Below are 16,012 nucleotides of genomic sequence, written 5' to 3' on the forward strand. Positions count from 1 at the left end.
TGGTAATTAAAAGACCAATATTCCATCTTAAAGCGAAACAGTCCTACCCAAGAATATCATTCTGTCTCAAACCCCCGATGAATGAAACATCCCATCAGTTTTCGGTATGAAAATGTTGACAGCACAGATTGAAAACAAGTGTCCTTGTTTTTTGCAAACTGGGCAATTCTGCTGTAGTTTATCACTCAGATCGGAGAGACAGCTTTCCAAGACGAATGGCTGGTTGAATGGATGTGGAGGAAAGCTGCAGCCAGCCTTGCTGTACTGAGAAGAGATGATGGGTGTGCATGAGGGAGTAGGACCAAACTGGCAGTGGTTTATGCTGACTCTCCACACATCCATCTACTACAATCTGTAGCTAATCAATCTAAAGTTAGAGACAAGAATATAGGATACAGCGAGCCTAAACAGTAATTGCTGTTTGCATGTGCATATAATAGGCTGCAAGTCACAATTCACATTTTCATGTTGCTTACGCAAGCAGTCGATTTTTAACCCGGAACAAAGTTTAAACCTACTCAAACCAAAGTTACAATCATAAAGAGTGGGCAGTTATGTAGAACAAAAAATGTTCATACATAATACCAAAAAGAACCATCCTTTTATTTCTTACTAAAAAGTTTTCAAACAAGGAAACATGAAAAACTTCTAAAATGCCATTTTCCTGGGACAGAGTGGTTTAAATGTTTAAAGCAACATTGTATAATGCAAAAGTGAAGAGCTGCAGGGATTATCTCCTAACCCCAAAGCTAGTGGCTTTGTAAACTTCTTAATACCTTTCATTGTTAGTGATTCATTTAAGGATAATTTCTGTGAAACCTCTATTCATTTAGATGCTAAAGTTGCCCTCCTCTCCCCTCAGAAGCATCAAGCCTCATTTTCATCTAAATAAGAATCGATCTTCCTGCTGTGCACCATCCTCCCTCACTCACAACTCTCACGGTCACAACCCCACTTGTCGTCTCTGTGCATGTCCCTGTTCTCTCTAGCGACTCCCTTGAATAGCATCTGAAGGAAAATTCAAAACATTCTCAAACCATAACTGCAAAGCAAGAAAATCCATTCAATATTATTAATTGTAGGCAACAGGAAAGAAGGAGATTCTTCCTTCTGCAATCACCAGAAAACCACTAAGTATGAACCTTAATGAGGGACTGGGTCCAAGAGATAGGAGTGATAGAGAACAAAGCTTTGACTGACTGGTACAATGTCAAAGCTTCGTTCTGCATCAGTGACCCAGCCAAATGCAAGAGATGGGGGTGAGTCACTATGGGGGAGGGGCCTCCTCCTGAATGGTCAGGGGACACCAATGAAGTGAAATAGATGCAGCACCAAAAGAGATATATGTGCTGGAGATGAGGTTGTAAAACAGACTGTATAAATCAACTGGACTAGGCAAACTGTAGAGTATTACAATCCTTTTATATTTTACAATGTTTTAAGTTAATGTTCTACTGTTATACATGTCAATTAAAAATGGTCGATGTGTTCATTCAGGTTTAATTACACTTTTTTTGAAAATAACACTATGCATGTCATCTTGGGTGAGCCACTCTTTGCATTGTCACCTGTGAACCTATTTATAAAATGGTTGTAATCAGACTTCTCAAATTTGTCCATTAAAACCATTTTTAAAGACAAATTCAGATTTGTTCCAGACGGTCATTATATTGGACTATTTCATGTTTGTTTTATGACCAAGAACCCTGTTGGCAAAGTTTTCTGCAACATCCATTCTGTTCCTTTATCCCCAACAGACAGGTTTTAGTGGTTTCAGGGTTTACAGGTAGGAATAATTACATTTAATTAAGGCCCAACAGAAAAATCCACTTCATTTGCCAAGCTTTTCTATACTACTGTAAAGCCAGCTATTGCCACCTGCTGGCCAAACACAAGCATTACCTCAACTAGTTCTATAACCTGCTCCACCTCAGATTGACTTTGGGGAGGAGGGGTGGTTTACAGAAATTCTGCAATTAGAGCTAATTTTATGCAATACATTTTGTGACAAGGACTGAACAAGACATTGTATATGTCCCTAAATCATATAACAGCAAAATGAACTGTATGCATACAAGTATCATAAACAAGACTTAAAGGTTCATGGTCCATTAGATGATTGATTGCTTATGCTTGCATCCTGCCGGAGGGACTTTGTAGTTGCAGAGGATAAAGGTGCTGCAATGAGGTTCCTAATGAGGTCAGGTGAAAGATCCTGGAATCCTGCCTCTGCCGCTGTTAAAAAAAAAAAGTGGAACCCAATTTAATGTCACATTTTCACACATTTGTGAATTCTATTCAATTATACCATTAAAACTTGAAAGGCAAATAAAACCATTACCCAGTCGGCCACTGGTCTCTTTCACCAGAAGCTGTGCCTGCTCCTTGATGGACAGAAGCTCTCTCACCATTTTACTTTGAGTGTCCATCTACACACAAAAAGGTTTAACGGTTTGATTGTTTAATCAACAAGTTGGATGCCTTCATATTTGATGGGTAGTCAAGTGTACTAAGTTCTTAAAAATACATCACTTTCTATAGCATTGTAAATCCCAGACTATACTTATACTAAGAGATATGGAGCATATGGTATACACGTGCTATAATTTATGTAGTAATAATAAAACCATTGGCGAAAATGGCAAATTGAAATTAATAGATTTGATGTACTGTTAAAAATAAATACATTGCCCACGTACAATCATTGCCATAGTGTGAAGCATGGGCTGTTGTCTACAGAGGAGACCCTGGTAGTCAGGTTTACTCTGTATAAACTGGTACTGTGAGGACTGGGCCACAGATGAAGAGTCTAATGATACACCTCCTTTCTGGCCCTGCTCGAGTTTCCTGCAACGAATAAAGAGCACATAATCGATCCGCAATTAAGAGGATTGTATTGGCAAAATTGTAATAGTGTATTCATTAATAACAGGTTTACCTTTCCAATTCCTCTGCTTTACTACGGTGTTTGATCAACAGTGCCTGCCACGACTCATTTTCAGCCTGGAACCTATAATCCAAAGCAGGATTGTAAACCAAAGAGTTTTTAAAATATATACACTACTTTGGGTGATATATTTATAATAAGAACTTGCCTAATGATGGCTTTCTTGACCTTTTGCATGGCTTTTTCTACCACAGGATCACTAGAACTGAAACAAAATAGCAAATATATCCAGTATTGAATAATAATCTTTAAGTAAAAATAAAATAATCGATCTATATAACGCATGCAGAGAATATATAAAACATCTACAATACCTGGCTGCCATAGCAGTGAGTTGATGACCCTCTGGTTCATCACGTATCCTCTTAGCAAGACGACCCCACTCTTTCTGAATGTGCACAACTGCACAACACAAAAAACGTATAACTTATAACTAATATTTCTATGATAGCAATTCAGTTCAAATAGTTATATGAAATGTAGCCAAATGCAGTATTGCAAGCACTTACCTTGTTTTTGAAAAGACTCTAGTGAGGTGTTTGGCGCGGACTGTATTGCACTTTGAGTTCTTTCTATTGCAAGCTATACACAAAGTAAACACCATTATAGAAAGAGTTATTCGTTTTGATTCATGATTACTTCATTAGGACATCTTATGTAAACTAGGTGGGTACTTAAAACCATGATCATCAGATAATTCAAGTTGTGTTAAATTGAATACAATATTTCTTTCTTATAACACCAATTTTAATACGAAAACAGTTGTGACTTACAATCCAATATGGGTTATTGTTACGTCTCACAGATTCAGTAATATAAGGCCTACCCATTTATTATTACAACCAGTTAGTTTACTAGTTTAGTAAGATCTCAGTCAATACTAGGAAGAATAAAACTCACCTGTTTTTAATTTAATCCATTATTCACATTTCGTCCACCATTAAATTAGGACTCTACCAAACTCACCTTCATTGAAGCCTCCATCAATTCCTCAAGCCTCTCTTGCTGTGACAAGGATGTACTTATGCTCCTACACAAAACTAAAAATAGACACATAAATTAGGATTTACACACTATAAAGAATAACAACTCAATCCTGTTTATACGGTAGAAGAAGAAAAAAAGATACCTCACCTTGGTACGGGTTGAGCAGGGCAGGGAGAGAGCGTCGGGTTATGGTGGCTCTCCTCCAGGATTTCCTCCGTGTTGAGGGGTGGTCGGCCGGACTCGAGGGTCCCTCCTTGTTTTCTGCCCCCATCTTTAGATGGTCCGTTTCTGGCTGTCCTTCCACTGCAGCTGGAGTCATTGCGCTGGTTGGTAGGAAGGCGGTCCGAGGAGATTTGTTTGAGGGAGGCGTGCTGGGGCTTGTGGGGGAGCATCGTTTCGATGTCCGTTTCACCGAGTCGACCTTGATACGTTGATGAAAGAGTTCAAGTTAAGAGGCAACGCCACGAATAGTGTCGAGTAACGTTTGTAGAGGCGATGTGAGTTGGCTGGTTTGACATGTAAATGAAAATAACTCACCGTATTCCCAGTAGCTTTGACGTTATCATCAACTGCGACATTTCCGAAACTGCAACAATATTTTAAAAATGTTTTATAAAGCCAATGTTTACGTAACGCCGCATACGCCCCGTACTCAAAACTGAAAAAGTTAACGTTAACTTCACAATGGTGTTTGGGTGGTAAGTTACGTGTATGTTAGTACATCTTTGTAGCCAGCTTGACAGTATTTTGTTTTGGGAAAAACTGCACTATGAGGCGAAACTCAATTTTGCCAATAGATATCAAGTTAGTCGCAAATTAAAACAAACAATACAAACCCATCTTGTGAGGCTTCCGAATGTTTTTCCGCCATTTTTTCTTTCAAATGTTTCTCCACAGCGCGCGCCCAAAAAGCCCCACCCCTATAAACAAAGCACCTTGGGAAATGTAGTGCGACCGCACCCAGGACTACAGTTTCAGGCAAAATCGTCGCACTCGCAACGTTATTATTTAAATCATTTCTAGTTCATCTATTTGCAATGAATACATAATTTTGGCCTCCAGAGTTGAAAACCTTGTGCTCAACAGATTCAACTTTCTTGGCATAACCGCTGGTTATTGGGTCATTCCTTGCAATATATTGGTGTCGCTCATTAGTTAACAGTATCAAAAAATGGCCTTACTTTTCATTCATGCGTGTTCCCCCTATCCAGTATATCCAACACTCACCAAAGCTTACTCACCCCTTTCTTCAAATTGTGGCCGCAGTATCCCGATAAAAATTCTAATTTTTGCTGACCTCTGAATATGATCTTTAAATTGACTAACTATACCTACAGTATATATACACAGACACTAAACCATTTGATTGGATTATAAGGTTTTTTTGGTATATTTTGAGAATATACACCAGTTGATTGTATCTTGTCAAATTGTGGAAATAAATTATATTATAAATGATATGTGGAAATAAATCAAAATGATTTGAAAGTGCATTAAATTCAAAAACTAGATTGTTGATAATATTTTTCAATGTCTCAAATATCCCGTTTACTACCTTGATTTGTCAGCGTTTTGATTTTCAAGGCTTTGTCTAAATTCAAAATTGTGTCAACAAATTATGCGTTTGATCATATTACTAAAGGGAAACCAGAATGAACATTTTGGGTTTCCAGGCCCTCTAAAAGCTCCATTATTTCTTAAATCTTTGGTCTTATTTGTATTTCTATTTTTGTTGTCAAGGGAATTTGTTTAAGATGCTTGTTTGTTCATCAAACAAGTTTGATTTTAAAGATAGACGTTCACAAGCTCCCACATGCTATTCTTTGTGGTTCATGAGATAAAATGTTTGTTTTTGCCAGTGTCATCTGTCCATTGATATGTTTCAATCAAAATCTTTCTGCAGTTACACTATATTCTCATACCTTGATTATTCTTTACTTACCTGCTCATAGGAACAGTTCATGACCAGCAGTATATGCTCATCCTGTCCATGCGCTGACACATCAGTACTTGACAAAACACTTGGCAGACTTCTTAGTTTGTATCTGTAAGTCTTTATAAGTCTGTTAGAGATGTTTTTTACTTTTTACAAAATCAAGGAGAGGAATCAAAAAACACTTTTGCACTTCTCTTGGAGAAAGCCTTTCCTGTGTTCCTGTATGTTTCACTCTGGTTGGCTCACAGTTTTGCACTCCGCTCAATACTGCTGTCTTCATGGCTTTGTGTTGCAGCGGGGAGGGACAGATGAAGATAGAGAGAAATGTAGAAAAAAGGGTTATGAAGAAAATAGACAGATAATTAAGGAAGGCTGATGAAAATGCAGAAGCACAGATGGTTAAGGAGGGACAGAGCAGGAGGAACAAAGGGATGCCTGGAGTGTAACGTGCTGCACGCCACAACTGTCTCGGCTGTCTTTTGGAAGTCACAACAGCTTTAATTCTCCCTTTCCTCTTCCCAGAAAAGTAATCACTTCCATGACAGTTTTGTTGGTAAGGGCAGTTGTTGGCACTGAGTTCAAGAAGGCATCCTGAGATTTCCTTTGCCCAGCAGGAATTGCAAGACACGATCCACTAGCAGAGCAGCAACAAAGTCCACAACCAGAACCTGGGCAATGATTAATTTGAACTGCAAAGTAAACAAGAAGCCAGTTACCTTATGGAATACATCATTATTGCACAGGGGCTTTGACAAACCAATTTATGGTAAAATAATGTCAGCTCACCTCTGTTGGAATATCTACAAGAGAAAACTGTTCGTTGAATTCTGGAGAGGAACCAGTCAGAAGTCCCACAATTGCTAAACCTGAGAGAGCAATACTCCATAGTAGAGGGCGATTTTCACTGAGAGATTCCATGAAGGGGTGACCCTTTGGAAGCAACACGACATGCTGTGAGTTTATGAACACGGACGATGAACACTGGTGGTTAATCAAAATAGAAAAATACCTTGTAGTTAATGGCAAAGGTGGCCATCTGCATGGCCATGGACATTATATACACAGTACTGTTAATCAGACTGGGTTCAAACTCTTTATATAGATCTGCAAACTGCTCCGCTCTGCAAAAGGAAAAGAGAAATGTTATTAGGAGTATTGATGTATGGTTATTCATTATTTCTGTCATGCAGTCATTTACCTTGGCGGACTTCTGCTCTGTGCTTCTTTGTAAAGATACACCAAACTACAGAAATGTACAGCAAACTGTAGCAGCACAGTCAACACAGTATAAAGATTGAAGATGTTCGGTAAGGGCCGCTCTCGAGACAACGTTTTCAGTGGCTGTGTAAACAGAGGTAGCAACAAAAATCAGTAATGTGTTTTTTTCCCATCAAAAACAGCAGATATGTGTCATCATAGAAGATTCCGTAAGGATTCGTATGCTAGGAAAACCATCAATCAAAGTCATAAATTCTCACCTTTGATCTCGAGATGAAGAGGAAGCATCCGGCCAAGAGCAGGCCCTGCAGGGTTGCCTGGAAGTCGCTGAACTTGACTCCCTCGAGGTAGAGTACAGATTGGCTGTAGGCCAGCACCAGGGCATTGAGAGCGAGGATCTTGAACATCTGGAGCGTTGTCACCAGAGTGCAACGGCCTTGCTTTATCACATGGCAGACTGAGGGAGGTGGGCGGGGGGGTTAAAGAGTGTCAAGACTTGGGGAGCAGCTTCATCCGCAAATGTGTCAAAAGCTAAAATCATAAACATGGGTTACTTACTGCACTGTATGGAGGACAGTTTGGAGGTGAAGGGCGCAGCAATCGAGGCGTCACCCAGTTTCACTACTTGTACCTGGTCCTCTTCAAGTTCCCGTAAGACTTGATTGATTCTCTCCTGTTACAGAATTAACCCAAAAGTTTAGACCAGTGCTTAGTAACTTTATTATCACACAGAATGGCTTAATTATTCTTGTTTTTGAGATTTTATTAACATTGGCCACTAGGAAGAGGCTAACGAGACTAATGAGACTCCAGGTGAGTGCACTGCATAAGTTATAGTCCCTTTAAGTCAGTGGTGAACTATTGCGCTAAGAATCTTGTAGATACGCACCTTCTGTGCTGCAAGCTGCTCTTCTCTTTGGGTCATCGCTCTCTGCCTGGCTGCCCTCGAGCTCATTTTGCCTCCTGAACTGACAGATGGTAATGGTCTGTGTTCGACTGCGGGAGCCTCCTTTTCTTTCCCCCGTTTCTTTCTTTCAGGCATGCGCTCAGGCGCGTTGGCTAACAGAGCAACACCTGAGGAAAATGGACGATTACTATGGACTGTTGGGCTCATGGAGGGATACGTGCTTTCAGTCTGGGTGCTTCATGAATCTTACCTATGTGGGCGTGTTTGAGAGCTCCGACATCATTTGTGCCATCACCACACATCAGTGTCACATAACCCAGCCCCTTTAGACTTGTGATGACAAATTCCTGAAAAACAGAGGAATATTATATTTAATAACTTATATTAACCATATGTTCACCATTGGACATTTCTACTTTGTCACGTACAGTACCATCAATCTGTTTAAAATATATACACATTTCAGAGAAATGCATTTCAACAACCAGTAAAGCAATTTTCCAACTATCTGCCTAAATGAGAACTGTTCCCTAGTTTGTGTTTTGCTGTTGTTTAGTAGGGTCTCATCCATCTACCTCTGCTTTGTCTGTGATGGATATAATTTATCATTGGTGGACAAAAAGCCTTTTCTCTTTGTTTAAACACCATCTGACAATGAATACTGATGTGTGAGAGAAGTAAACATTTTCTGCTATCCAACTAAATTGTAGCTGCGATTTATAAATGTTGTATGCTTGTCGTTTTTTGTGCCCTACCTTCTGTTTTGGACTGACACGAGCAAACACTTGAATGTAAGGCAAAAGGTTGTGAAGAAGCTGGGTTTCACAAGTGAGTCTGGCCAGCCCCTCCCCTGTTACACATAAGTCAAACTGATGGACAAATGAGGAAATGGAGGGAGGGGGCAGTGGTACACACACACTGCCATCAATGGACTCCCAATGCCACTCACCTGGAAAACAAAATAACATTAAAAAGGTTAGTCATTGTGTTCTATGGCCATGTCCTTGGTCAAAACACCAACTGCAAATAGATTTATACAAAAATATGTATGCCCTTTAGCAACAACCTTTATCATTTACATCGTTCTCCTATGACAAACTAAAGCATGTTCTGATTATGACTCGTCTTACCCGGTCTAGGGCTTGGCTGTAATACAAGAGTGTGTTCTTTCTGCATGAAGTGGAGCTCTCTTGCTACATGGCAAGCTGTTAGAGGGTTGTCTCCTGTGATCATCACCACCTGAAAGCAAGGGGAAAGGATTGATCTCTCTAAAAACCATGCTCTTGGAATTTATTGTAAAACTGTCTTGTCAGCTGCATTACATGATGAGAGGCCTCTTGGATCTCTTTGATGACAGCCTTGCTGTCACTCTTGAGGGGGCAGAACACAACCATGAACCCAGCGAAATGCAAGTCACACTCCAGCGCATCACGACTCATCTCTCGGACCTATGAGACCCAAAAAAAATCCATCTCGGTTTGTAATGAAATCTTCATCTGATCCATCAGATCAGACTCCTCAGACAATGAATGATATTCATGAGTAAAATCACTAAGAACCTGCTGATGACTGAGGTGTCCAATCTCTTTGTAACCCAAGGCCAGCACTCTAGCCCCTTCCCGAGACATTTCCTTGTGAACTTCGTCATAATTTTCCGGACATCCTGAAAACTATGATCACATTACATATATTAGTGCACTGTTAAAAAATATATTAGGCGGGCCTAGAGCATGTATGTACTAAGGATATGTACCATTCCTCTGAGTGTCTCTGGAGCTCCCTTGACGGTTGAGATGTAGCAGAGTTCAGTGGAGCCGAGTTTCTCATAGGAGGCCAACACTGACATCCTCTTCAAAGCGCTAGCAAAGTGGAAACGCTGGTGGATCTTAAGTCCCTGGGTTTTGATGCCTCGTGAGAACACCTTTTCATCTGATAAAAGTGTTAAGAGTCAATGAGACACACAGACGTAAGTATTGTGTTATTGAGAGCAAAGCTACCAAAACACTTTGCACATGTAAATCCAATGCATCTGAGGAACAGCATTACTTGTAGATCAGCCAGTCAAATTAGACCACTAAGCTGAACACAACAGGTTTATGCGACCTTAAAGATTATTCCCTAAAGTCAAAAACAAAGGCAAATTTTGGCATCAAAGTAGCATATCACAAACATGAGCATGAACATGCTTTCTTACAGCGGCCACTGTATTACGCTGTGCCTTCAGAGGAATTTCCCTTTACCCTTAGTGAGGGTCCAGTCAGCGGCAGTCAGCATGGCCTTCTCCAGTGGATCTCCGACCAGCTGTCCATCATCCAGAGTGACCAGTGAGTGACAGGTTGCCACCACTCGATGCGTCTCAACTGGGATCTCTGACACAGGCATCACCTCCTTTCCTTCTCTGTCATAAATGCAAACACCAGCTGGTAAACTCCACTCCAAACAGCGCCAATGTATGCAACTATTTACCACTTTGACCATATCGTAATATGTTTTTAGTGTGTTTGCGTTACAAATTATGATGTAAATTAGGACATTAAGAATTGTGAGCAGGGGTTACCTGAGGCCAGCTACTCCTCGTACGACCAGGCTGTCACTGGTTAGTGTTCCTGTTTTGTCAAAACAGCATATTTCCACCTTCCCTGCAAATGGTATTCTGAAGGGCTCTGTGCAGAATACATCTAAGCGGGGGATGAAAAGAAGATTCAAATGAACCAACCACTGCTCTTGCAAGCTTTGTATTGTAAGAGGTTTTGTTCAATAATATCTGTTCCACACACATGCAAACGGAGAACACACATAGACATACAAAGTTTAGCAAGGGCGATAAGAGACGTGTTAACTGCCAGAGAGAGCTCGATGGGGAGTTCTGGTGGAACAACCGAAGTAAGGATTAACGTGCACTCCAGAAACAGCTTGTAGCGGTTTCTACTGGCGTCCTTGGTCCCTAAGGGAGAAATACAAAGCATAGATGTAGTATTAAGAAACTATACTTCTGTCCTCACCTCCAGCTCTGAGATATGACTTTAACTATGATAATGTCTGTGTGCATAATAATTACATATTAATTAATGCATTGATTAAGTGCATCCCACCTTCTAACCACACATAAAGAGCTGCAGCAATGGCAAACACGAGAAGGAAGAGGATGAAGATGAAGGTCTCCAGGTTGTTTGCAGTCACTCTCTTTACACCAAAGAGGATGGTTCGTAACAGTTTACCCTGGGGGCAAGTTTGCACTCAAAATCAGTAAACTTTCATAGTTGACTCAACTTTCGGGCAGATGTAGAATTAAAATGTATGATTGGAATATAAAAAAGGAGAAAAGTAACAAAAACACACTAAGCAACATCCTCACCTGAGAGGTGTAGAATCCTGTTCTCAGTACATAGGCCACACAGCCGTTATCGACAGCTGCACATAAAGGAGAAGATTAATGGGCTTGCATATGGACAATAGATGCACTATTCACTATCAGCAAATAAAGTAAGGGATTACTGCTTACGTTTAAGTCCAGCACTGGCCTTCAAAGGGGGGCTATGTTGGACCACTTTAGTCCCTCCAGAGATGACGTGAAGTCGAGAGTCTATCTGAACGTCCAAGATTCGATCTGGGTCCAAGTCCTCCACTGGCTCCTGCACACATATTGTCAGCAGTATTATTGACACCCCACAATAATACCATGCCCTTTAGAATAGTCAAACTTGCATTTCCCGGCCTTCAGCTCGGTTAAGTGTTGTAATGCCTCTAACCTTCATCTGGGGCACTGACTCTCCAGTCAGCATGGCCTCATCCACAATGCAACGACCCCTGAGCAGCAGCACATCACAAGGAACCAAGTTGTCCTGGGGCGAACGTCCTGGGATGTCCAGAATACACATTATGAACACACACTAATTGTATCCATCTGATGGATATGGTGAGAAGTCATTCAAATTCTAATTGATTCAATTAAATTTGTGTAGCCTTGTTTAGTAAAATTGCAATTGATAAATTGGCCTCAGAGGTTTAAAATGAACATTTACCTATGGAGACAATGTCACCAGGGACCAGCTCATCACTTGAAATTGGTCTCCACTTCCTGTTGCGATATACCTAGCAATAAATACACCAATCAATTAGAAATGCTTTTTACAAACAGGAAATTTACTGTAGAAGATGGATTGTTATATAACATTTTTCACAAAACAATTTAAAATTGATGAAGCCTACCTGGATCATATAGGGCTTGTTTCCCATTCGGCGGATCTCGGACATATTCCTCATTTGCTGCTGGACCAGGGAGGCCTCAAACGCCACCAGCATGAATAGTGTGAAAATACTGTAGTACCAGTACTCGTCTAGACACCACAGCCCCACGCAGAACACCTGATGCAAGGCAGACATGAATACAAGGTCAACAACTTCATTTTTAAAGCATCAAACAAAAAAACAAAAACAAAAACACACACACACACACTTACCTGGAAAACAAAAAAGGGAGCTGTGGCCCTCTCTTTGAAGAGCTCTAGAAAATCTGGCACCATCATCTCAGCACGATTGGTGCCATATCGCTTTTCTGCAGCTCTGAGTTCGGTCTCCTCCTGGTAGCCACGCCAGGACTGAAAGTCCCCCATAGGGTTGTTTATGGGAAAAGCAATCGGGAGGAAACATTTCTTCTCTTTGTGGTCAAAAATGTAACGGATCTTTTGAAACTCAAAAGATAGAATTCCCTCCCCATTCTCATCCTGTTGGTCAGAAAAGAGGACATACAATTTTAATTAAAACATACCTTTTTTATTACCTTTTTTTAAATAGATGATATACTTAGACCTAAGTCCAATCACAAATTAGGCAAACTATACAAATAACGGACTGGACAGGGTTGAAAATCAACCGGTTTCACAATATGATTTTTGCAGACCGAGAATGGGAGATCTAGGACATTTTCTCAATTAGGACAACTTGAAGCATATTAAGAGAAAGCATGTGTACTGACCTGGTCTCTCTGGAGAGCCACAAGCTCAGCAGAACCGTTGTTAGCGGTTGGTATGACTTTTGCCAACGTAGCCTTGTTTGAGTCCGGTTCCTGTGCATTTAATAAAACATAGTGTGACAGATTCTCATGGCATGCCATTGTTATATTTCTATACATCAGCTTAGAATCCTAAACTTTGCCTGCAAAGATTTTTTTCTGATTATGTTGTTGATTTCAATGTTTTGGCGAAGACAAAATGATCATCCAACAATGAAATAATATTGTGGTATCTTTCTTAAGATGTCACAAAGCTACTACTACTACCAATGAGGTCGTCTCATGAAATGCTATTTGGAGATCACAATTCCACTTCCAACCAGGCACATAGGCACCGATTAATTGGTTATTATTCTCCTGTGTTGCAAAAGAAGAATCACACAGGCCAATGAACTCAATCTTTCCATATCTATGAAAGTGATTTACATAAAAGCATAATTTTTATCATGGCGACAAACCTTAGAAATCGCTCAATTAGATTTAAAAAAAAATCTGTGCCGATTCAGACTTGTAGGCAAAGTTTGACCAGTTGGTGGCTACAGTGCCTTTGAGCAAGACATTATTTCCATTCCTGCTTCTAGGTTCAAGCTGAGCCATGCATTTTGTTCGCTGTATAAAAGTGGTATGGGAAACCAGTGGGCTCCTCTGTAAGACATCAACACATATTAAGGTTATAAACTTAAGTTTGTTTACCTTAGAACAAGTGAGCCAACAGTGCGCGTGCACCGACCAATAACCAGAAAGCCCGGTGAGAACGTGCGCGATCCCGATAGCAGCTAGCGACAGGAGGCCTGCCTCCGGATACTCGGAGGCACCATACACTCCTAACCACACGTACAGCCAGCCTGGGTAGAGAACAGCCAAAAACGGGAGGACTGTGCCGTGTAGTATCCGGGGCCTGCGCCTGTACAGCGTCACGGAGCTCACCAGCTCGTCGTCGGTGCCGCTGTCATGCTGGCTGTGGTTCTCAGAGGGGGCCATTTGGAGCTCACCCTGTCCCTGGACCTCGTCCGCATCCAAACCCCCTTCTTTCTTGGGGTCGTTCATTGTACTTTACTCACACCTGTGCCCCCCCTCTATCGCCCACCACCACCCCGTCGTGCTGAAGCTGGTAAAATACGATTCTACCCACGGAGCGGCGCACGGTCGAGCTTCCAGAGCTCGTTCACTGACCGTTGCTTCCGCATACGTAAACACGCAAAGTCACGCAGGTTTTGACTTGGCACGTCATGGTTAAGCAAGTCAAACCAAACAGGAAAATACATAGTTCGAGTATGTTTTGACGTTGAATTCCACATAATGCCTCAATAAATAGGTCAATTTCTTAACATTTCAACATTTACCGCTTTATTCGAATTATTCGATGTGGGACCTACCCCTTTAATAAATATAGCGTCATCCGAAGGGGAGGAACCAGAGTGAGATATTGACACGCAGGTTAACCAATATATTTAAAGAACTGTTTCACGTGTTTTCTTTCCGTCCAATCAGCTAGTACTAGGCACGTATCCTGCAGCCACAATCATGGCTCCACATGCAGGAGTACTGTAATATAACCTTGATTCACCAGCGCCTTCGCATGAGACAACCTGAGAGAGCAACATGTAAGACATTTAAATATGGTTGATATCGACCTTACATTAACTATGTTCTCTTGCTCGGGAATTAGTCGCAGGCTGTAGATAGGTAGATCCAGAAATAAATACAAACGTGTTCTACTTTTTCATCATTCATCCTCCTTAAAACTATTGCTGACAGACTAAGTGTGTTAGGTTGACTACCGATCGTTCATTGGACTTGTCTACAATCACAGACCGATTTACATACATTTGTCACCTTTCAGGCAGGCGGCTATGGATATTACGGCAAAATATTGCCATAAAGAAATGGAGGCATATGGTTCATGTGTGGCCTCGAACCCATCAACATGGCAGTTGAAGTGTCACGAGCTGAAGGTGAAGGTTGCACAGTGCACATCATCACAGTAAGACAACGTATTCGCACATTCCCTCCTACTTACCTCAACATTTCTACATCTATATTTTCAAAGTGCATTCATATCTAACCACTATTTTTTTTTAAGCCCAGTGATCCAGAAGATCAGACAGGATTGCTCCAGAGAGTTTGTAGATTTTGAACGCTGCCTGAGAGAAAACCCGGACAAACCTACCTCCTGCTCATCACACGTGGCTCGCTTTCTGGGGTGTGCGGAGACAGTGGACCTCAGTGGAGTGGGTGAGTCCTTTAGCTGGAAACATGCACAAATCAAGGTCCCATAGAAACAATTGTTAACACACACACACACACACACAGGTAAAGAAATTGCAAAAAGGAAATAGCAATATGCAGATTTTTATGTCTCACTTGTCTCTTGAAGGGGGGGGGGGGGGGGGGGCGTGCTGGTTATTCGGACGAGCAGTTCAGTCTTGTACTAGTTATCTTAAAAAAATACAATTTTTTTCATGTCTAAACATATCTTTAAATTCCTTTTCTTCATCCACTCACAGATCCAGTACCTCAGCCATCGTAGCATTCAGAGATCTTCCATCACCCTCTGCTTACTTCTGTCTTAACATTAGGGCAAATGGGCTGGTTTGATATTGGCCCCACTCCAGTTTTTGTATGTACAATGGATAGATTGGTTTCTCTATGTAACTTATTTTGTCTTTCTTCAACAAAGATAAATAAGCATGCAACAGTACAACTTTTAAACAGGAGGTGTGTAGAATATTCAATTATTGCGACATTATTCTTATAGCCATGTAAACGTGATCATGTGAAGGTAACATTTATAATTAGCTTTATGCAGGAAGTCTGTTTATTACAGTGCTTTTTTAAAAACTCATTAAAATTGATATCAGACTTGTATTACTCATCCGCTGTGGTCATCCTCTGTTTTTTCTGTTGGTAATGTCTGTCCCTCCCACCATTGCCCTCCGAGTCAGAGTCAAATATTAAACTGGAATGTTCCGCTCCCACACAAACTCTTCTGACTACTCAATGACT

At 40.9% G+C, this 16,012-nt stretch overlaps 3 protein-coding genes across 3 annotated transcripts; 1 reads left to right on the forward strand and 2 right to left on the reverse strand.

The window, feature by feature from the left end:
* Nucleotides 1–626: 626 nt before the first annotated feature.
* On the reverse strand, nucleotides 627–5,844 carry LOC119220001 (uncharacterized). The gene is made up of 11 exons (XM_037475546.2): nucleotides 4,771–5,844; nucleotides 4,472–4,520; nucleotides 4,082–4,355; nucleotides 3,914–3,987; nucleotides 3,457–3,529; nucleotides 3,262–3,349; nucleotides 3,096–3,152; nucleotides 2,939–3,010; nucleotides 2,700–2,847; nucleotides 2,342–2,429; nucleotides 627–2,235 (listed from the first exon to the last, which is right to left on the reverse strand). Exons 1-11 carry the CDS (start codon nucleotides 4,803–4,805, stop codon nucleotides 2,102–2,104), a joined length of 1,092 nt encoding a protein of 363 aa, XP_037331443.2. The 5' UTR covers nucleotides 4,806–5,844; the 3' UTR covers nucleotides 627–2,101.
* A 575-nt stretch (nucleotides 5,845–6,419) lies between these two features.
* Nucleotides 6,420–14,208, reverse strand: atp13a1 (ATPase 13A1). Its single transcript, XM_037475531.2, has 25 exons — nucleotides 13,700–14,208; nucleotides 12,971–13,060; nucleotides 12,456–12,719; nucleotides 12,205–12,360; nucleotides 12,018–12,087; nucleotides 11,745–11,851; nucleotides 11,498–11,627; nucleotides 11,351–11,406; nucleotides 11,088–11,214; nucleotides 10,802–10,939; nucleotides 10,553–10,673; nucleotides 10,236–10,393; nucleotides 9,749–9,924; nucleotides 9,555–9,665; nucleotides 9,318–9,443; nucleotides 9,126–9,234; nucleotides 8,751–8,944; nucleotides 8,246–8,342; nucleotides 7,978–8,162; nucleotides 7,647–7,761; nucleotides 7,349–7,545; nucleotides 7,069–7,211; nucleotides 6,880–6,991; nucleotides 6,657–6,800; nucleotides 6,420–6,559 (listed from the first exon to the last, which is right to left on the reverse strand). Exons 1-25 carry the CDS (start codon nucleotides 14,051–14,053, stop codon nucleotides 6,449–6,451), a joined length of 3,591 nt encoding a protein of 1,196 aa, XP_037331428.2. The 5' UTR covers nucleotides 14,054–14,208; the 3' UTR covers nucleotides 6,420–6,448.
* A 267-nt stretch (nucleotides 14,209–14,475) lies between these two features.
* On the forward strand, nucleotides 14,476–15,872 carry LOC119220005 (coiled-coil-helix-coiled-coil-helix domain-containing protein 5). The gene is made up of 4 exons (XM_037475551.2): nucleotides 14,476–14,610; nucleotides 14,850–14,990; nucleotides 15,090–15,241; nucleotides 15,514–15,872. Coding segments are annotated over exons 1-4 (318 nt in total). The 5' UTR covers nucleotides 14,476–14,608; the 3' UTR covers nucleotides 15,537–15,872.
* Nucleotides 15,873–16,012: the final 140 nt, after the last annotated feature.

The sequence above is a fragment of the Pungitius pungitius genome, chromosome 12 (assembly GCF_949316345.1).
Source record: "Pungitius pungitius chromosome 12, fPunPun2.1, whole genome shotgun sequence".
NCBI classification, from domain to species: domain Eukaryota; kingdom Metazoa; phylum Chordata; class Actinopteri; order Perciformes; family Gasterosteidae; genus Pungitius; species Pungitius pungitius.